Genomic DNA, 21,227 nt, shown 5'->3' with positions numbered 1-21,227 from the left:
CAGCGAGCAGGACCTTAAAGAAGTCAGGAAGGTTTGGGAACGTTTCCCAACGTAAAGCCGTCCTCCACGCGGCCAGGAATTAAATTCTGACTGAGAAATACCTTTATTTATTTATTTATTTATTTATGTTGTTGGCTCAAAGAAAACGCTGCAGTCAACCTACAAATGTTCATTTGTTTCAAGTGTAAAATGTTGACTTGAAAAAAAAAGGGTTGTCCCGTTTCCAGGACAAATACAGACGACGTGTCCTCAGCTGCACTCTGTTAAAAAGTAACTCAGCAGCCGCCATGAACGCTTTAAAATTAAAACATCTAATTTAAACCAACCGATGGAAACACTGTAAAAAAGATACACATTGTTTTAACTGAAAAAAGTTAGTGCCTGCGCTGCCCAAAAATTTTAAGTTGACTGAACGTTACCGTCCCAAATTTGTCGTTTGTAGAGTATTAGGTAAAATATCTTTAATTAGCCGACATCCTTACTTTTTCTTACCATAGTTCATCAATACTGACATATTTTGGACCTGTCAACATTTCTAAAACAATTATTTCTCCACTGTAATTATTTGTTTTCAGGAAAATATAGACTTTGTTTCTACACCTCTGTAGACGTTCTGTGGATGTGTTATTATATATTATTGGATGTTTTGATGACACAGCTGTACAGCTTTGAGCTTTAAAGTAACGTACATGTGAGAGGGTCAAAGCTTTTTCCTCAGCAGCTCAAACATCAGCAACACAGAGAGGAAGCTGTTTTTTTGCCTCTCAGGCCTTCTGTAGAATATTAATGTGTGTGTGTGTGTGTGTGTGTGTGTGTGTGTGTGTTATCTCGTGTGCATCAGATTCATAATGATGATAATAATAACTTGTGAGTACATTTGGTTGTAACACTCATGTCCTGTTAACTTGTAACAGAACGTGTTGACTGTTTTCAAACCAGCCAAATGTTTAAAGAGGTTCTGAAATCATCTCACATGAATCACATCAACAGATTGTGACTCGTCAGTGAAGTCTTGAGGCCTTTTGGCCTTTTGTTCCCGCCAGCCTGCAGGTCAGAGCGTGTGCAGCAGTGACTCAGCTGGGTACACTGTGCCTGCAGGTATTGACCAGGCTGTGAGCAGATCAATAATGTGTGTGTGTGTGTGTGTCTGAGGGGGGGGACGCCCACTCACACTGAGGCTGAGGATAAATGCCTGGTGCAGTCGGACCTCAGGGACAGAGAGAGGAGTGAAGGCACACTGAAGACAGCAGAGAAGAGGAACTTTATCAAGAGTGAGCCATGAGGACGCTGCTGCTGCTGTGTCTGTGTGTGACATTCGCCTGGGCTCAGGATAACCTGGAATATGACGACTATGACACGGTGAGTGTGTTCACTCGGTAGATTACAGTCAGGTCTCTAAAATGGTGCCACTTGTGTGTGCTCAAGGAAACTAAGTAACTAAGTATATTTACTCTTGAGGTACTTGTACTTCACTCTCCATTTTCTGTCACGTTGTGCGTCTCATCCACCACATCAGAGAGAAATACTTTTCACTGCATCATATTTATGTTGCAGCAGCAGTTTCATTTGACTTTCCAACAGTGTCACAGGATATTCATCTCAGGAGGTTTTCAGCAAACTGTTTTCAGTCTGCACTTCAGAAAGTTAGGAGATTCAGAGCAGTGATGACACATATGAAATAAAATATATAAGCAAGAGGTTGTGACGCATCACTTTATTCATTGCTATGAGTTAATTATTCATTGAAAATAAATAAAAGTCCATTAAGAGCATTTATTGTCATTTTTACTGTTAGGCAGTTTCCGATTTTCCATCCAATCAATTCACAGAACAAAATCCACCAGTACAATAATTTGTGTGTGTATTTGGAGCACAACTTGGTCCTCGGCAGGTTCATACACTATTTATTATTTATCAAAATTAAAAAATCAACTTTTTTTTTGCAATACATAACATCAAAACTCACACCGCTGCAGTAAACACCAATCATTATTTTTATTTTTGAAAACCTGCAACATCTGATCAGTACTCAGATTACATGTCCTGCAGTGACACACGTGGTACGGGACACACATGCAGTCACATTTAGTGTCCTCTGCTTCTAAGTGTCAAACACAAGCTTGGGATGAAGAATTAATTTGAACCATCAGAAATATTCACAGCAGTTTCCTTTTGTCTTCCACAGGACACCAGCTCACCAGCAAAGAACAAGACAGTGAGTGGAAAATGTTTCCTCTGTTTGATTTGCATCTTTGAGGTGTTTTGTTTTTCCCACATCACGTCTCTTTGTCTCTCGGGCTCCTGCAGGAGCCTATAGATGTTCGTGGTCACCGCCCAGTGACAGAGAAGGGCAGGGACGGGTACAACTCTAACCGCTATGCCCCACCCCCTATCAGCGGGGGCGGAAGGTACGTTCAAACACACACACACACACACACACACACACACACACATCTGAAACAGGAGTAAAAGCCAGAGTGATGATTAAAACGAATGCAACACACAGACCTCTCACATGAAGCCTGTTTCTAAAGTAACATTCAAAAAACTACAGAATCAGACAGAATAAACTTGAAAACAACTGGTGACAAAATGGCTCCTGTTCACGTGTTGGGTCATTAATTTATATGCATTACTGTGTTTGCAGCGTTTTAATGGTGAAGAAAATGTATATATATAATTTTCCTAATATCATTGTCTCAGGATCATGAGGTAATTACTTCAGTATCTCAGCATAACTAATAATAAACTAACTATTTGTTATGACACACTATGCTATGACTTCAACAATGACTATTATTATTTATTTTATATTGTCAGTATTTTTTCTCTATGCTTATATTTTATTTATTTCATTTATTTTATTATTTATTTTATAAATAACAAATTATTAATCTAATGATTTATTAATTATATGAGTGTAATAATTTATTGTTACATAACAAGACTTTCATAATAATTTATAATGTAATTACATGACTATATATTATGTATAATAATTTATAAAATATTAAATATGAATATTAAATTACATTATATTAAATATTTTTATGTATGCTTATATTTTATTATTTTTATACTATTTATTTATTTATTTTATTTCATTGTAAGATTTTAACTTTTATAAACTGGAGCTTGTTTCTGTGCATGATATACAATAATTCATTTTTCAGTAACGACATTTTTAATGCACACATAATTGTTTTAGTGAAATTTTCAATGGCAGACTACACTGTGACTTATTGAAGAAAAACATTATGGGTTACTAACGTGGAAGAGTAGACGTGTAAAGTATCAAGTACAAACACCTTAAAATGCTACGTAGCTAACTTATGTCCTTAGTTTCCTTCCACCACTGTAACCAGAGTAGAAGTATCCGACTTCTCACTGGAACGAGACCACAGCAGCTCTGTGAGGCTAAACTTTGAGCTAAATGCTAACATGCAGATGTTTAGCAGGTCTAATGTTTACCATGTGCACCGTCTTAGTTTGGCGTGTTAGCATGCTAACGCTTGCTAACGCTTGCTAACTAGAGAATGCAATTTCTGAGGAAATTGTGTGTGTGAATGCTGCATGTTGAACAGCTGACGCTACACTGCAGTGCCGGCTTTAAGTGACGAATAAGACCATAAACGTCTGAATGCTGTGGAACATTTGAAGACTTGTGGTCTCAGTTAACACTGAGGTTAACTGCGTTATTAGAAGGGTTTTCTTTAACTCTCAGGCTCACTGTGCCAAATGTGTTAGAGGAAATTTTATTCCGTTTTGACCAAACATTATGTATGTAGAGTGAAAACTGTGGGCGTGACAGCGAGTTAAAGAGAAGTGTTAGAGAAGCTCTCTGCACTCTGACAGTTGAACATTTCGTCCAATACAAACCAATGTAAAAACCTGAGGAGGGCATTTTTACCAAGCTCCAACAAGTTTGAATATTTCAAAAAGTTTAAATGGGATCTGAAAGTTGAATACAGCCCAGAATGTGCAAAAGGTGGGAAACATTTTAATGTTTGCATGGAGCTCCTACACGAAGGTACGAATGAGGAGACAGGAGTTGAAGATGCTTGAAAAACCTTGAATTTATGTCAAATTTGAATGTGGAAAATGTCCTTAAAAACACTGAATATTTCAGAAAGTGTGAAAGATATGAATGAAAAAACTACAAGCAATAATGTCCTAATTGAGCTGAAAGTTTCAGTGTTTAAGTGAAGTTTGTATGTTGAAAAATGTGGAAGGAGTTGGAGCCAACTGTCGAAGCCCACCTCATGGTGGCGCTAGAGAAAAAGTCAGAAGGATTCGTCATCTGGGGAACATGACCACACAATTTTTGTCAATCCCCTTGAATGGTTGTTAAGATGTTTTGACATCACAGTGAGTCTCAGTGTGTCTGACATGTCGGTGTCTCCTGCTTTCCATCTCAGTTACAGCAGCCGCCCCACCACCCCTCCAGTCGCAGGACAGGTTAAGGAGAAGGAGCCGCAGCCGGATGCCGGAGGATGCACACACGCTTCGGAGGAGATGGTAGGAGGACACTAGCACACAGTCACCAAAAGATGCAACCACTGATGTGTCTCAGCTCAGTAGCTACTAGCTGCGTGTATACGACTCCTCTGCAGGCCGTGATCAAAAATGTTAGCATGAGTTTGCAGATTTATTCAGTTGATGTCAGGATGCAATGAAATCAACAGGCAAAAACTAGAATTTTGGAATTTAAAAAAAAATGGAACCTTGTCAAAACATTATTTTTTGTCAGTGTTATTGTTGCGGAGGTTTGTTCCTTAACAAAAAGAAATCAGTGTGTGCCCAGACAGGTTCCCCCTTCTTTTAACCCCCGAAGCCCAAATTAACTAACCACAGATTCTCCCGTCCACCAGGGTGTTTTGTGTCCCAACGGCTGCGAGCTGAAGACCACTCTGCTGAAGATGGAGAAGAACGTCAAGACGGTAATTAAACTACATTTTCATTTTTCTGATGAATGAGAGAATCTGCACTGATCACAAACTGGAATTTCGGTTAAACTGATATTTTTTTGCATTAAAATTGCTAATAAATCTAAACACATGAAATTAATCGATTGCTTTCTTGACATATTGTCATTGAGAAAAGATTGGTATCGACTGTTTTCTGTACAGAGCATTAATGAACTCAAGCCTCAGGTGGATGAGTTGTCCCGATCCTCCAACTCAGTCTACAACTACGTCAACAGCCTGTCCGTCTCTCTGAGGGAGAGGCAGAGAATCATCGACAGTAAGAAACACCTCATGACTTTTGTTTGTAGGGCTACATTAGCCAGGTAACGATGGTTAACCGTGGTTTATGAAGTACAAAATAGATCCACTAGCTTAAACATGAGCACAAAATACTGCAGCATCAGTTTAAAACCTCTTGCACTCCACCCCCATTTTGTGGCAAAAACGCCTAAAATGACATCCCCAAATTAAAATGACTGTAGCCTCTGAACCGCTCTGACTACATGCATGCATGAGGTCTTGTCAGAAAGAAAACTCCCTGCAGTTTCTTGTGAAAGTGTCAGAAACACTCTAGGTGATACAGAGACAGAGTAATGGGCCTCTGAAGTCAGTAACAAGTTGAAGATTTTGCCTAAAATAAAATAAAAATGTGTTTCAGGATGAATAACTGTCTGTGGCTTCATCTGAGCAGGTAAATGACACTGTGGGGCTGTAGGCACACTATCAATGAACACTTGTTTCAAATTTGAAGAAGACTGCTCAAAGTATGACCATTCTACAGTGTTTTTACCATGAAAAGATCCAGGCGGAGCTCCAAATGACAAGTGGGTCACTCTGCTTCAAAACAGTCCTATCAGTGATCAAACAACACTCAGCCAGCTTCAGACATTGTACCTTATTGAAATCAGGTGTGATTATGATAGCTGATGTTGTTTGACACAGAAACACCATCAAATATCACCAAATAAAGCCATATGAAACGTGAAAGTTATGATCCCACTTTCTAGACGGTATATCTCAGCCAAAAATAGTGGTAGGAGTGAGACTCTTACCTTTTATAAACCAGCTAAGTCCCCGCTAACAGCTCCACATAAGATCGCGAGTAATCCTTTAACTTTTCCCCTCGAAAAACGGCATGACATGACATGACTTGTCACCACTCATCGCGATTATGGACTTTGTGTGTTTAGGCTGCTCTGGTGCCAAATACATAATAAATAAAAGAAAAACTGTTATTTTTGAAAAGTCGAGAGCTTCCTGAATCCGGCAATACCAAACATCACATGGTTTGATGACGTAGTGCGCCTGGGAGATACCATTTAACAGAGGAGGAGGGGAAAGAGGACATCAGCGTCCTGCCGGAGTTAGAGAGGTTAAATAATGAAATCAAGACATCTTTTTATGCCTCTGAGCAGCAGTAGCTGCAGCTGGAGGCATTATGTTTGCAGGTTGTCCGTCCCATTCTCATGAACACAATATCTCAAGAACACCTTGTTGGGATCTGACCTCATAACAGGCCTCCAATTAAAGTATCAAAAGGGCTGTCAGAAGAAATCATTAATAATAATTATAGATTATGTTAAATGATGTGATTTAATTTACATTAAATCACCTCATGGGGCACATAGCCATTATTGTTTACGATGGACATCATATGTCACTTCAACAGATGGTAGTGTTGCAAGGCGAGCATGTGGAAAAGTTGCAGACAACGCCACCTAGGGGCTTTCACCCCAGGATATAAACAGGATTTAAAAATTACCAATCTTCAATTTGAAACGAAGGCACACAGTTCGAAAGATGCCACAGGACAAGAGCGTGATTTCCAATTATAAGAATACCTTTATTAAACAATTTTAAAATGAGCAACAGATTAAATAATAAATCTAATCATACGGAGTGGTATGAGGAGTTACCAAAAAGGAAAATGGGACAGGGCTGGGGCTTACCACGACAGCGGTAACGAAAAAGGGGAGGGATCAAAAAAAAAAAAAACTACACTGCACCCGTGACACAGCAAACCAGAAAAACGTGAACAAGGAACCACCACCAGAGGAACCGCTGCCGCTCTGGGCCCTCAGCGCCTGTCAAAGGAAAAGAACACCATTAAAAACATAAGACCAAGGCAACTCACACACGCGCACACACACACACACACACACACACACACACACACACACACACACACACACACACACACACAACCAACTGTCAACCACCCCAAACCCAAAAGAAACTATTTTAATCACAATTTATCAAAGTAAGGAGCAAAATGTTTCTAAACAATAAATCGAAGCAACCTAGAAACCCAATCAATAATAATTCAAAGAAAGGAATAACAAATGAAATAGGAATAAACTCTAGTTAATTAAGTGTCTGCCACTCTAATTAAAACCAGCCCTCTCTTTGCTCACGTTTGCAACTTTGTTCAGGCTGTACTGCCACGGCTTTGGCCGCCGTTAATAGAAACAGATAGAGTCAGATATGAGCCCAGTTGGAGCGCCGAGTTAAGGCGACTGGAGTCCCAAAAGAGCCAAACCAACGAAGTAAATACACAGAAGGGAAGAACCAAAACAGCAGCGAGGCTCACAGCGGCAAATGACGGCTGCGCACCGCAAAATAAACAAATTAACCTAAGTAGAATTTGGGTATAAAACATTAAAGAAAAATAAAAGCTACAAACAAACATTTCCTACCAGAGAGCAGGATCGAGGGGTCACACAGCGGCAGGAGGAGGAAGCCCGCAGCCCAGACTCCACCAGCGATGGCTGGGAGAGAATAATAACCAATACACCTCAGACCATCGGCAGCTTAATAATATAAAAGGCAGACAACTGCGCGTCTTACCCACAGAAGGCGCACCGCGCGCACACAGGCCCAAGGGAGACAGCCCAGCTCCCGGTAACACCACACTGCTAGACGGAGCTAAACCGGAGTAACACAGGGCCCATAACACTGAATAAACTGAGCAGAGCAGAGCACGCATACCTTTGTTTTGAAACCCGATCTGCTAACCAGCGAGATGCGGCCACACACGGCTGTCGGCTCCGTTAAGGAGGAAGAGGAAGCGGAAAGGAAGGGGAAGGGTCCGACCGGGTCTATTTATAGGTGATCGCTCACTATTTATTTGCCACACTGCCCCTCACGGCGGGGAGTGGAGCGCTATCCTGCCACAGTAGTCACCCAGACTTAGTCCCAACTCTGTGTCGCAGACTAGCTTTAACACCATTTTGTCATTTTGAAACAAAAGTTCCTCCTCTAAGATTTGTCTCTGCCTCTCTTGATCCTCTCAGACAACAACAGGGTGGTCGGTGATTACACTGATCGAGTGGAGGAGCAACACGCCTACATCAAGGAGACGGTGGACACCTTTTTCCCCTCCAACATCAGAGTGCTACAGGTAAATAAGAACTGACACGAGTCCAAAAGAGAAAACAGCCAGTACATATAAAACAATTAACCCAATCTAATCTTTAAATAATGTTTCTATTTGAAACTGTAAGTAAAGAATAATCTTGGAAAAAAACAGAGCTTAAATCTATTGCAGAAACATACCCGAAAAGAAAAAGTAATGGACAGATCTCAGCATGTAGTAACATAATGTACACTGTGACGTGTGGCTGCAGGGGGTTCTGGACAAGATCAAGCTAAAGATCCAGAAGCTGGAGAAGGCCATCCAGGCCCAGAAGGAGGAGTGCAAGGAGCCATGCAAGTCCAAATGTCCCATACCGGTGGTGTCTGGTAAGTGCGGTTCCACAAAGTGAAATTGTTGGAGGAACAACATACTGATGACTTACTTTCATCCTCCAGGGAGCAAGAATGTGAAGAAATGTGTGGTAACTTTACTCGTGTGAGAAGTTGTTAATTTGACCCGATGATGACGCTAAAGAAAGGTCACAGGGGTTTCCCAAAAATGTGAAAATTCATCCTATGTGGTTCCTGAATATCTCTACATACATATATATATGTATCAGCCAAAACCTTAAAACCACTGCCAGGTGAAGTGAATCACGTTGATCATGTTGTTGCAATTTAATGTTCTGAGGGGAAAACTTGGGTCCTGGAATTCACGTGGATGCCACCTGATACACTCCACCCACCCAACCACTGTTGCAGACCAAGAACACCCCCTCATGGTAACAGCAGCCCACCCCCAGCAGGACAACGCATCATGCCACACTGCAAAAACTGCTCCTGAGTGGCCAAAGGGATGTGACAAAGAGCTCAAAACACCAACCTAGCCTCTGAGTTCCCCAAATTCCAATCTGATTGAGCGTTCATGGGATGTGCTGATACCCCACGTCCCAACCGACAGGTCTCAAAGGATATCCCACCAACTCCCTGGTGCCAGACACCACAGGACACCCCCCAAAGGTCCTGTGGAACATGCCTTGGTATGTCAGAGCCATGTCCGATCCAAGGAGGCTCCACTGTGGGTCGCGGTACCTCGTCTCATGAGTGCTTGGTCAGATTTGGGTCTAGGGAATTTGGAGGTCTGGTCGAGGCATTAAGCCCTTTGTCACCTTACTCAAGTCATTCCTGTGCAGTGCAGCCATCGGGAACTGCGATTGCCATGGGGGTGGATGCTTGGTCTACAATGGTGGTGCATGTCAAGTTGCATCCAAATGAATGTCAGGACCCAAGGTTCCCCAGCATAACATTGCATTGTAACAAGATGATCAGTATTATTTACTTAACCTGCCAATGGTTTCAATGCGTTGGCTGATTTGGATATGCCAAATTTGATGGCCGTCTGGAGTTACCTTGTCTTGGATCAAAGTATTGGGCAGACGAATAAACAGACAAGCCATTTCAGAATCAGAATTTGGTTTATTGCCATGTAAGTTTTCACCTACAAGGAATTTGCTTTGGTGTATTGGTAAAAAAAATTTCAAATAAAACAAGAAATATGTGTCATATATACAGAAATGGTAGAAACAGATCAAACAGATCTTGTACAGACGTTTTTCTATATCAACCGTTCGTCTCTGTGATTCAGGTAAGGAGTGTGAGGACATCTACCGCCGTGGAGGAAAAGACTCCCAGATGTACATGATCCAGCCCGACTCCTTCTACCCTCCATACAAGGTCTTCTGTGATCAGACATCCCAGAATGGAGGTGAGAGTATAACTCAGTTAGGTCATCAGTTCCTTTTTCTTTTTGATTATTCAGTTTGTTTTTAATGTTTTTACTTTGGATATTTCAGTAGTAACTTCTTTTATTTTTTCAGGATGGCTTCTCATCCAGAACAGGCTCGATGGCAGTGTTGACTTTGGCCGCCGCTGGGACGAATATCGCCGCGGTTTTGGCAACATTGCATTTGATGTTGGCAAGGGTCACTGTGAGACTCCCGGTAAGACTTTCAAAGTATGAACTTACTTTCGATGGGTGAAAATTATTTTCTCATCCAAGCTTTAGCTTTTATTTAATTAGTAACCTGTATTTTCATATCCACCATTATTCCTATAATCTGTGGTTGATGACCGTACCTTTCTCCTTCGTCATGTGACAGGTGAATACTGGCTTGGCAATGACCGTATTAGTCAGTTGACCAAGATGGGCCCCACTGAGGTTCTCATTGAGATGGAGGACTGGACAGGAGCCAAGGTGAGTCCTTAAAGAAATTACTGCAGAAATGAATAGTTCATTGACAGAAAATTGATCTTCCGCAATTTTGATAATAAATTAATTCATTTTTGTAGCAAAATTCAAAACATTCTTAATCAAATTCAACTCTCTATTCAATTTTATTCAACAAGCCCAATATCACAAGTCATAATTTGCCTCAGAGGGCTTGACAGCATATGACATCCCTCAGTATCAAAAAAACTGTCAAAATGTCATAGTATGTAAAAATTCATAAAAAGACCACAGTATTGCATGCCATAAAATTGTTATATAAAAGAGTAATGCAGTAAAGAATGCCATAACTATTGTCTTAAATAAGTTCATTAAAAAAAGTATTGTCATAACAAAATAGAACTTTCATGAAAGGTCACAGGATATATAGTGATATTTTTTAAAAGTTGTAGTATTATATGTCATGAAAACATAAAAAAGAAATAGTATTGTGTGTGATGATAATGGCAATATACTATGTCATTTTTCTCTGGAAAAAAGTTGCAGTATTGTATGTCCAAAAAAATAAGGGGTAAAAAGTCATAGTATAGCATGTCATAAAAAATTATGAAAACAAAACCAAACTATAGTGTGTATTTTTTTTTTTCTGGAAGAAAAGTTGTGGTATTGTATGTCACTAAAACGTGATAAACAAAGTCATAGTAAAATATGTATAAAAAAAAATAAAAAATCATGCAAAAGTCACAGATTAGTATGCTTATTTTTTCTCAAAATGGTGTACTATATCATGTCATAAAATAACAAAACGAAGTCAGTAATCAGTATTTTAAGCCTTGAACACTTGAAAAGATGTCATTGAAAAGTCAATATAGTTTTTTTTTAATCTGGAAAAATGGTGTAGTATTGTTTCTTGTAAAAAAGAAGCAAAAAGGTCATAATATAGTATGTAAAAAAAAAACTTCATAAAAAGTCATATACTGTATATGATTTTTGCCTCAAAAAAGTTTTAGTATTGAATGAAAATCTCATAGTATGTTGAAAAAACGGAAAAAAAACGTAATAGTATTGTATGTCGAAAATAAATAAAAAAAGTCATAGCATAGTATGTCGAAAAACTGAAATAAACGTCATAGCATAGTATGTCGGAAAAACTGGAAAAAACTTCATAGTATAGCATGCCGAAAGATGTCATAGTTTAGTATGTCAAAAAACCTGAAAACACTTCATAGTATAGTATGTTGAAAAAAACTGAAAGAACGTCATAGTATAGTATAAAGGAAATACTGGGGGGAAAAAAGTTATAGTATTGTATGTCGAAAATAAATGAAAAAAGTCATAGCATAGTATGTCGAAAAACTGAAATAAACGTCATAGTATAGAATGTCAATAAATGTCATAGTATATGTGTAAAAATGTTCAAAAACGTCATAGTATGTCGACAAAATGTTCAGAAACGTTATAGTATGTCGACAAAACGTTCAAAAACGTCATAGTAAAGTATGTCGAAAAACGTCATAGTATAGTATGTCTAAAAACATTCAAAAACGTTACTATAGTATGTTGAAAAAACTTTCAAAAACATAATTTTTAGGATGTTGCAAAACCTGAATAAAGCTATAGTATAGTATGTTGGAAAACTTTCAAAAAATGTCATAGTATAATATGTTGTAAAAAGTCCTATTTTAACATGACGCAAAAACTGAAAAAAAGTCATAGTATAGTGTGTCATGAAAAATTTCTTTGAAAAGTCAAACTAAAGTACGGCAATAAAACGTCAAGTCAGACAAAAATCATCGTATTTTATGTCTCGAAAAATAAAAAATGTCCAAAGTCAACATATTTAAATGTAGAAGTGAATTCTGACTCTGATTCTGAATCTTTTGGTGTTGTTGCTTGTGAAGATGGAGATACAATCCGTAATAAACATTTTCAAATATCAGATGTCTCAGTTTATTCATACTCAGATGTTTTTGTCCATCATGTAGGTCCACGCCCAGTATCAGCAGTTCACCATCCAATCAGAAACCTCCAACTTCGTGCTGGCGGTCGATGGTTACAGTGGCACTGCTGGCAACGGTTTCCTGGAGGGATCCACAGAACTGTTTGGTGAAAACCGCACGATGACCATTCACAACGGCATGATGTTCAGCACCTACGACAGAGACAACGACAACTGGTGAGTGTCCTGTTGTGGGAGACAGCCACAGCATTAGAATAGCACACTACACAAAGACACACACTCACCTTTCTCTGTCCCTGTGTCCATGAACCAGGCTCCCCGGGGACCCTTCCAAACAGTGCGCCAGGGAGGACGGAGGGGGCTGGTGGTACAACCGCTGCCACTCAGCCAATCCCAACGGCCGTTACTACATAGGCGGAGCCTACACGCGCCACATGGCCAAGCACGGCACAGACGACGGCGTGGTGTGGATGAACTGGAAGGGGAGCTGGTATTCCCTGAAGGCCATCAGCATGAAGATCAGGCCCTTCTTTGCCTCCAGATAATCGTGCCGCAGCGCGTCGACACATGACACGTACAGGAAACTGCCAAAATAAAAGACTCCAGAGTGTGGTGTGTCTGTGTAACATTGAACTGGTACTCAAGTGTGTCCTTTATTTTAGCAGTAGCTGTTATGTTGATGGACACACACACACGTTCATACACAACTGAAACCAGGAGTGTGCTGAAAACGACCAGTAATAAATGAACATGCAGCATTAAGCTTAGAAACAAAGTGAAATAATAACATGTCAGATAAGAAGATGAAGAGAAACATGGTTGTTGTTGTGAGTGAATGTGCTGTGAGCTGTCCTCTCTCGTTATGTGTGACGTCTTCAGTGTGCACTGGGACGAGTTGCTGTCAACTGTCCTCCGCTACTCAATAAACACATTGAGCAACATAATCTCTGCCTGCTCTGGTTCTTATTTCACTGCACGCTCACTAAATGTACTCACCACCATCATTCCTTTACATCCCAGCTGGACAGGAAACTGAATCCCTCCTGCTCTGGCTTGTCAAAATAAAACACATCATGGGGGAAAATGCAAAGATGCACATTTGGTTTCAGGACAAGAACTCAACACAAGTATAATAAGAGTGAGCAGAGGAAACAGAATGGTGCACCAGTGTCTTTTATTATCTGATGTGTGAACATACGAACCACAGGATGAGTTACATATTTACAGAAATGACTGTACAGAGTACTGACAGGAACTGTGTCTGTGTCTAACTGTGGAGACAGAGACGTAAATAATGTGACAGAGGAACAAAGAGGAGTGTGTTCTCCATGCATTGATATTAAATGTGTCCAGTTTGTGAACAGAGGTGATGAGAGCTTCGCCAACTTGCAGAACCAGAACATTCTGTGCTAAATACATGCTGACAGCCATACAGTATAGTGATGTGACTGTCAGCACACACACACACAAAGACAGAGAAAAAAAAAAAAAAAAAAAAAATAACGAACCGCATCTTTGAACCGGCTCTTCAAAGTGAACGAGAAATCCCATCACTAAAACAGTAGATGGCGGTCAGTAACACTCAAGTTTGGAGCAGCTGCCTGGAGTCTGACATGTAAGCGAAGCAACTTACAGCTGAGGAGACGAACAACAACAAAATATATTTTAGCCACCTAAAAAAAATCAATATCAGTTGAAGTGTACATTACCTCAAGAATATTCTAACAGCGTCACCTTTCCACCACACAGCCTGTCCCCACAGGGCAGCCATCACAGCTCCAGTTCCCCATCTATGCTCTCATCAAAGACACCAGACTCCATTTAGAAAACCAGTGATTTAAGACAGCTGCACACAGGAGCTGCTGGTCGACTGCTGCCTCCATCAGTTAGTGTGTTTGTGTTACTGTGTTATAAAGGGTTACTTCAGATTCATCAACGTAGCCTCAGCACCAGAAGTGACCCGCAATTATCTCCAAGTCAAATCTGGACACCACGTTCGTCTGTTTTATCCAGTATGGCGAAGTCATGACCTGCCCTACCCTCCCTCTGACTGGTTAGCATTTACTGCCTTTGTTGGTTTTACTGGTCAGGTTTAGGCAAGAGGAATGAGATTGGTAAAGGTGCGGACACACCAAACCGACATCAAAGAACTAGCGGCGACGAAAGCCAACTGTTGTGTCGTCTACGTCGCCTCACGTCGCCCTGTGTCAGTTGCATTTGAACACACTACACGGACTACATCCGACGGCCAAGTAGCACGTACGTTCTGCGCCTGCGTGAGAGAGAGCGGAGTGAGAGAGTGGTACATCCTGTCAGCCGAGGGGTTTCCTATCTGTGCAGCCGAGCACCGCAGCACCTCCACGGACTATTACATCCAGACGGTCCCGGTGTTTCCTCCGCAGGCTCCACTTCACTCAGCTGCCCGATAAACCCGCTGCTTCTTCCCACTTTAACCTGAATAACAAACCAGGGCTCGGTGCTCCGGTTGGATCCAAACGGAGAGCCGGGGCTAGCTCAGAGACTAGCGGAGGCTAACTGGCTGTGCTTCCCTCCGGTCATGCTGCGGCTAACACTCCGCTAGCCGCTCCCAGCTAGCTCCGGTTTGTTATTCAGGTTAAAGTGGGAAGAAGCAGCGGGTCTGTGGGGCAGCTGAGTGAAGTGGAGCCTGAGGAGGAAGCACCGGTTAGCCCCGGTTTCACTACAGGCAGATTCACTCGCTACAGGGGCGAGGAAATAAAACCTGAACAGCCAATCAGAGTGATCTCTCTCACCGACAAACTCTGCCGCCGATTCAACATGCTCAATCAGCCAAAAAGCCGCTGCCGCCGAAGTGCCGACGGTGCGGGACACACCGCAAAAACTAGGCTGACAGACGCTCACCGACGGCCCGACTTTGATCGACGGCTGACTGTCGGCTTGGTGTGTCAGGGCCTTTTGGGTGAGGGTAAAGCTGAAAACAAACCAGCGCTGCGACGCGTCGTGTCAGTTCTCTTTATGCATCCATGGTGAGGAGAGGAGTCGAGCTGCTATAGGAGCAGAGACACAGAGCCACTGTGGGAGCTGGTGTGTACACGCAGGGGGCAAGTGGGGGAAAAGTCCAATGCACGACTGGCTGCTGCTGCTGTGGGGCTGTACATACCAGTGATGCCCCGTTATCTGGCTGAATGTGAATTTAGGGGTGAAAGTTTTTAGGCTTTCACAAAATCTACCATCTGATGAGGCTTGATAATATTAGCTGATTAAAGTGATTAATTACATATTTGTTAGCTATTAAATTAACTGCCAACTGACTTAATAATCAATTAGCGGGTCTGAGTAATTAAAAGTCAAAATTCTCTGATTCCAACTTATTAGATGTGATTATTTTCTGCTTTCTTTCCTGCTCTGTGACAGTAAAGTGAAAATATTTGGAGTTTGGGAAACACTGGAAACATTTTGTTACATCTATAGACCAAACAACTAATCGCTTAATCAAGAAAATAACACTCAACTGATTAATCGGAAATATATATTTTTTTTTTATTGCAGTCCTAGATTTAGATGTTAAAAATACCGCACAACCCGATTTCTCCATGAAAATAAATTTAAATTTTGTTCTTACCGGCTGCCGCCTGATTTAACTTTATTTTTACCCGTGCCCATATTCATAAGTTTATATAAAAGATTTTTAACTCGTTACACAACTGTTAAGCCGTCTTCCGTCTTCATGCATGTCTGGACAAACGTATTTTTAACGTGCACAAGAGAGCGCAGTGTTATAAATAAGCAGAAATAAAAACAGTGATTGTGTTTATTGGAAAAGGCCCTCTCCAAACTGAGTTACAAAGCGCTGCTGAAAAGAAACAGAAACACCCACTCTTCACTTCCACTGTGATCTATCAAACCTGCCTCCGTGGAGCCCTTTCACTCCAGCTCTGCAGGATCAACCGCCTCCAGCAGCTCCTCCAGAACAACCTGGTTCTGTCCGATGTCCTCAAACTGGGTCAACAGTTCCCTCTGGACGGTTGGGATGGTCTTATACTCTGCCGACGGCTCCGGGCCGACGTCAACAGGCTGCAGCTTGACGTGTGGGACGTCTTCAGGAGGCGTAGCGGACTTCTTTGTCTGCTTGTCCATCTGCTCCATGTCAGCTTGAAGCGACTGATAGCCGAGATGATCGACGCTGAACGGTGACAGCGACCGGCAGGACCCAGAGCAGGCTCGCAGCTTCATGTCAATGTCCACCTGGTGACACAAGACAACATACATATCAGTATTCCCCTAAAGAGGACATGTGGCAGACTCATGTTGTTATAAGATATTCAGTATGTGTGGTGTCAAACATTAAGTCTGATTTGATTAGGGATGCACAATATTCTCATGTTAGCAAACAGTTGGTTTTGCACATCCAGCAGTTACAGAGCAGAATGATATTTCATCAGGAGTCTTTGTGTTTGTGTCACCTGATGAACGTCAGTCCAATATTCTCTCTGTTAGCTCCTTTTCTGGTCTCCACCACCCCTGAAGGAAATATCTGTGTCTACAGCACATACATTCTCCACTGTGTTCACCAGCTGGTTGGTACCTGTGTCTGTCTGCTAACTGTGTCCGTTAGCTGTCAGGTAGTGCAGCAGTGAGACGAAACAGAAACAACACAGCTGCCACAAAACCAAAACGATGAGCTGAAAGACACCAAACGCTCCGTATAACAATCTCTCGTCACATCTCACCTCTGCTCGATACAAGTCCTCCAGTTGTTTCTGGACGTTGCCGCGGAGCTCCACCAGTTGTAGCGACAGCTTGGATGACCGTTTCCGTAGCAACGTAAGGTTCCTCGTCAATCCTTCGGCGTTTTCCACAAACTTCAGCTCTGACACTGGAGACAAACACAGTGTTAGTCAGCCGCCATTACTTCAATCATCCTGTCTGTATTTAGTCCAGAACACAAAAACAAACAGTCTCACTGTATCTGTTGACGATGACTCTCCGGTTGTAGTTGTAGATGCGTGTCGTCACCGTCATGGACTTCTCAGACATGTCTTCATACATCTTTGCTGTCTTACACACCATCCTCAGTCTCCTCTCCACCTTGCTCTCTAGTTGCAAGATCAGACCCTGGAGTCTGCAGCCAGAGGGGCATTTAGAAACCTGTGAAGAAGAGCACGAGGGTTTACTGCTGTATCTGAGAGAGATCTGAGAGAAATGTGAGGCCACTCTGACCTTGACCTTTGAGCACCAAAACACAATAAGTTCATCGCTAAGATGTTTGAAATTCCCTCAAGGTGTTCTTGAGATGTTGCGTTCTCAACAATGAGTGAGACGCAAGATCACACTGACCTTTGACCAAAAAGATTTCATCAATTCATTAATGAGCCCTAAATTTGAGGAAATTCCCTCAAGGTGTTTTTGAGACATTGTGTTTATATGAGAATGAGACACGGAGACCTCTGACCACCAAAATCAGTTCATCGCCCAGTCCAAGTGGACGTTTGTGCCAAATTTGATGACTTTTCCTTGAGGCCTTCATGAGATATTGTGGTCACAAGAATGAGACAAATGTGAGGTCACTCTGACCTCTAACCTTTAACCACCAAAATCGAATCAGGTCATCATTAGGTCCAGTGGAGGTTAGTGCCAAATTTCAAGACATTCTGTCAAGGCCTTCCTGGGATATCATGGTCACGAGCATGGGACAGATGGACAACCCTAAAACATAATGCCTCGGACCACAGCTATCACCGGCACGGAGGCATGAAATCAGTGTTGGTCTCTATAGCTGATTTCCCCGTACCTGACAACCAGGAGAGTGAATTTATAGCTCATCCATTAAAATGTTCTTAATGTTATGTACATTAAGGGCGTGGCTGCTTTGAGTGACAGGTGGGTGACATCCATTGACAAGTCGCTACCACAGTGACAACGCTGGTTAGGTAACGTAACCATGGTGCTCAATCAGCATTTGGTTGATTCCTTTTTTTTTTGGCAGGTACATATGGGTCAGCAGGTTTTGAGCCTGGTTTCTGCGAGCAAAAATGAGCATTGGTATTATCCCAGTTAACCATTATTATAATAATACACAGTGCTAACCAAGCTAGCAGCTAGCATTAGGGTTAGCTCTACCCTCTCGTCCAAAAACGGTCACTTTTGGCTTCAGAAATCTATGATGGCGACGACCAGAATTCCAAATCGCAGGCTTTAAAACCAGAGAGTAGAGTTTTCTGACTCTTACCTTGAACTAAAATATCCAGAAGCAAAGTTGTCTACACAAACTGAGCTCTGGACTCAAGTCAAAAGTCATGCATTGAGTTTTATCTAAGAGGGAAGCCTGGCGTGAGTTAATTCATTCATTTACTGTTGTGGTGTGAAAATGCTCCTTCACATATTCTGAAATTACATTTTTACAAAACAGGTATAGATCCGATTGTGTGCAACGCTGTTATAAATAAGTGTTACAGAGAGGAGCTGATGTTTGTGTTGGTGTGTTTCTCACCCAGTCATCGTCTGAACACAGGGCGACGCCTGAGGGCGTCCCTCGACAGTGTTGCTTCATGTATGTCTGGGACTGACTGTAGGGCTGTCGGCCATCTTGATTCTGCTGCTTCAGTCTTATACAAACTGCAGAAAAACAAACAAACAAACAAACAAACATGCACTGTGGTTAGTTCACCTCCAACTGAACTCTGAATCAGACACGACGTCACAGATAAAAGGTGTTGTAAGAGGACAAAGATCCAACGTGATGATTTCTAACACGGCAAATTGAATCCAACATGAATGCAAGTTTGAAGCTCAGGACTAAGAAATCTTTGATGGTTTCCTCAAATTAAAATATGACTTGTGATTTTTATTTTATGTCATTCCTCAGAGGAATAGTCACTGTAATCAAGAATAATGGACCTCCATGAATTCAAAGCTGGACCCTCAGGCGGAGCAAAGTTAAGTGCTCATACGTGTACACGATGGATATTTACACAGCGTGACTGAAAATATAAACTGTAGGTAATAATTTGTTGTAGTGTGTTTGAAAATATGACAGATATTTAGATTTAATTATGTGTCTCACATTTATAACAGAAGTAGAACATTCAATCAGACAACAAACCAAACAGGAAGCTGCGGTGGAATTATTTTTATTGTCTTCCTATTTTAATATGTTAAAATGCGACATAAACATTTTTATATTGTTATATGACATGTGGAATAAACCAAAACTTAAACGCATCTCAAACTAAGGAGTTGATTATTGATTTTAGACATAACAGAGACACAGCTAAAGGAAGCATTGTTCACAAGTGTCACCTCTTACAAATATTTAGGCACCTGACACTGCAGAGAATTCACCTTCTATAAACTAAGGTCGTTTTTCCATCAGTCCCGTCATCCTCTGCTGTTTCTATCAGTCTTTACTGTGCTGTCATTTATCTGCAGGTTTCACAGCCTCACAGTGACAGACAGAAACAGCACCCTTATAATCTGCTCTCAGATCACAGCAGTGACACAACGGGGACTGACCGGTTGTTGTGATCAACAAATTAGTTTCTTCTGGACAACATCTTCTTACAGGTGAATTTTATCTGTTGCCGTCAGGGCGATGTTACGTTTCACCTGCCTGTGAAACTAACAGTTATTTAAAATATTTTTATTGTTTTTCTAAAATCTCTTTTATTGATAATCTATTTACTTTTTTTTTTACTTTTATTCATTACTCATCTCTTTATGCGTCTACATGTTGCTGTTTATTGTAGCAGAAACAACAAGTTACGATTCCAGTCATTATTCAGCCGCCTTACGTAAAGATGAATCCCCTTCATTGGTCCAAATTTCTGTTAGAAAACAAATACTTGTTTCGATGATTGAGTCAGACATTTGTTGGTAACGTGATTCCAATAACTTCCAGCGATAACTGACCCTCAAAGAAGGAAGTGAAGGGCTGGACTTGCTCTGCTGTTAAAGTAAAGCATTTCCACGGTACAGCACATGTGGTGAGTTTGAGCTGAACAAATCAAAAGTTTATTGATGTGGCACCAGTATCACTAAATGTTTCACAATAAAATGGTTTGTATGATTTTGTAGAGATCGTCTTTTACGTTGACATTAAAGTGGCTTTTTCTAGAGAGTGAGTGGGATACAGTTTGTGCAGAGGCTCAAACTCAAACCATCAATACTAGAATACACACCAATGTAACTGAGTAAATCTGATCTGAATATTGTGGAGGCGCTCTGCTGGAACAATGTGAGTCGCGCCTCTCTTAGCTGCTGGTTGGAAGTAGTGAGAAATAGAGCTTCCTAGTTTATTGATATTTGGGAAATGTATTTGTAAAAAATGGTGACATTGAAAATGCACAGCTCAGATTAAAGATGCAAACTAATGTGCAGATGGTGTGCTGTACCCTGTCCTTAATGTCTGCTTAGATTATACATTTTGTTTTAATGCATTACTATTGTTGTAATAATTATTATTACTTTTGTCTGTATGATGCCATGTGTTCTAACTGCGGGGGGCTTGTGTAACTTGGTCAGTGTTTAACATCACTTATTATATGTTTACAAAGTGGCTTTTTATGATGGATTTTTTTAATGCTGCAAAACAATAAAACAGTAAAAATTTAAAGGTCAATAACTTTCCTGCCCTTTGTTTGTATCTCCATGTCTCGTTAATATTAATATTCTTTCTTTGGTATGTTGGAAAGATTTAAACCGTCTCCTGGTACAAACATTTCCAACATGAAAAACCATCTGA

General features: G+C 41.1%; 2 protein-coding genes across 2 annotated transcripts; one reads left to right on the top strand and one right to left on the bottom strand.

Moving 5' to 3' along the window:
- The first annotated feature begins 1,203 nt into the window (after window positions 1-1,203).
- Window positions 1,204-13,452, top strand: fgb (fibrinogen beta chain). Its single transcript, XM_049567695.1, has 13 exons — window positions 1,204-1,359; window positions 2,186-2,215; window positions 2,308-2,408; window positions 4,419-4,518; window positions 4,872-4,940; window positions 5,130-5,244; window positions 8,261-8,367; window positions 8,594-8,708; window positions 9,967-10,086; window positions 10,199-10,321; window positions 10,481-10,575; window positions 12,534-12,724; window positions 12,822-13,452. The coding sequence occupies exons 1-13, from the start codon at window positions 1,279-1,281 to the stop codon at window positions 13,051-13,053; spliced, it is 1,479 nt and encodes a 492-aa protein (XP_049423652.1). The 5' UTR covers window positions 1,204-1,278; the 3' UTR covers window positions 13,054-13,452.
- Window positions 13,232-20,414, bottom strand: LOC125883427 (fibrinogen alpha chain-like). The gene is made up of 5 exons (XM_049567701.1): window positions 20,278-20,414; window positions 18,978-19,102; window positions 17,452-17,635; window positions 17,218-17,363; window positions 13,232-16,732 (listed from the first exon to the last, which is right to left on the bottom strand). Exons 1-5 carry the CDS (start codon window positions 20,351-20,353, stop codon window positions 16,412-16,414), a joined length of 852 nt encoding a protein of 283 aa, XP_049423658.1. The 5' UTR covers window positions 20,354-20,414; the 3' UTR covers window positions 13,232-16,411.
- Window positions 20,415-21,227: the final 813 nt, after the last annotated feature.

Source organism: Epinephelus fuscoguttatus, linkage group LG23, assembly GCF_011397635.1.
Source record: "Epinephelus fuscoguttatus linkage group LG23, E.fuscoguttatus.final_Chr_v1".
NCBI lineage: Eukaryota > Metazoa > Chordata > Actinopteri > Perciformes > Serranidae > Epinephelus > Epinephelus fuscoguttatus.
Note: the sequence above shows the minus strand (reverse complement) of the source record. Positions and strands in the feature narration are given on the sequence as shown.

Coding starts and splice junctions, on each gene's coding strand:
- fgb (XM_049567695.1), top strand. CDS start 1,279: ATGAGGACGCTGCTGCTGCTGTGTCTGTGTGTGACATTCGCCTGGGCT. Junction 2,216..2,307: donor CACCAGCAAAGAACAAGACA/GTGAGTGGAAAA, acceptor GGGCTCCTGCAG/GAGCCTATAGATGTTCGTGG. Junction 4,941..5,129: donor TGGAGAAGAACGTCAAGACG/GTAATTAAACTA, acceptor TTTTCTGTACAG/AGCATTAATGAACTCAAGCC.
- LOC125883427 (XM_049567701.1), bottom strand. CDS start 20,353: ATGTCTGACTCAATCATCGAAACAAGTATTTGTTTTCTAACAGAAATT. Junction 19,103..20,277: donor TGAAGGGGATTCATCTTTAC/GTAAGGCGGCTG, acceptor GTTTTTCTGCAG/TTTGTATAAGACTGAAGCAG. Junction 17,364..17,451: donor AGTCATCGTCAACAGATACA/GTGAGACTGTTT, acceptor GTTTGTCTCCAG/TGTCAGAGCTGAAGTTTGTG.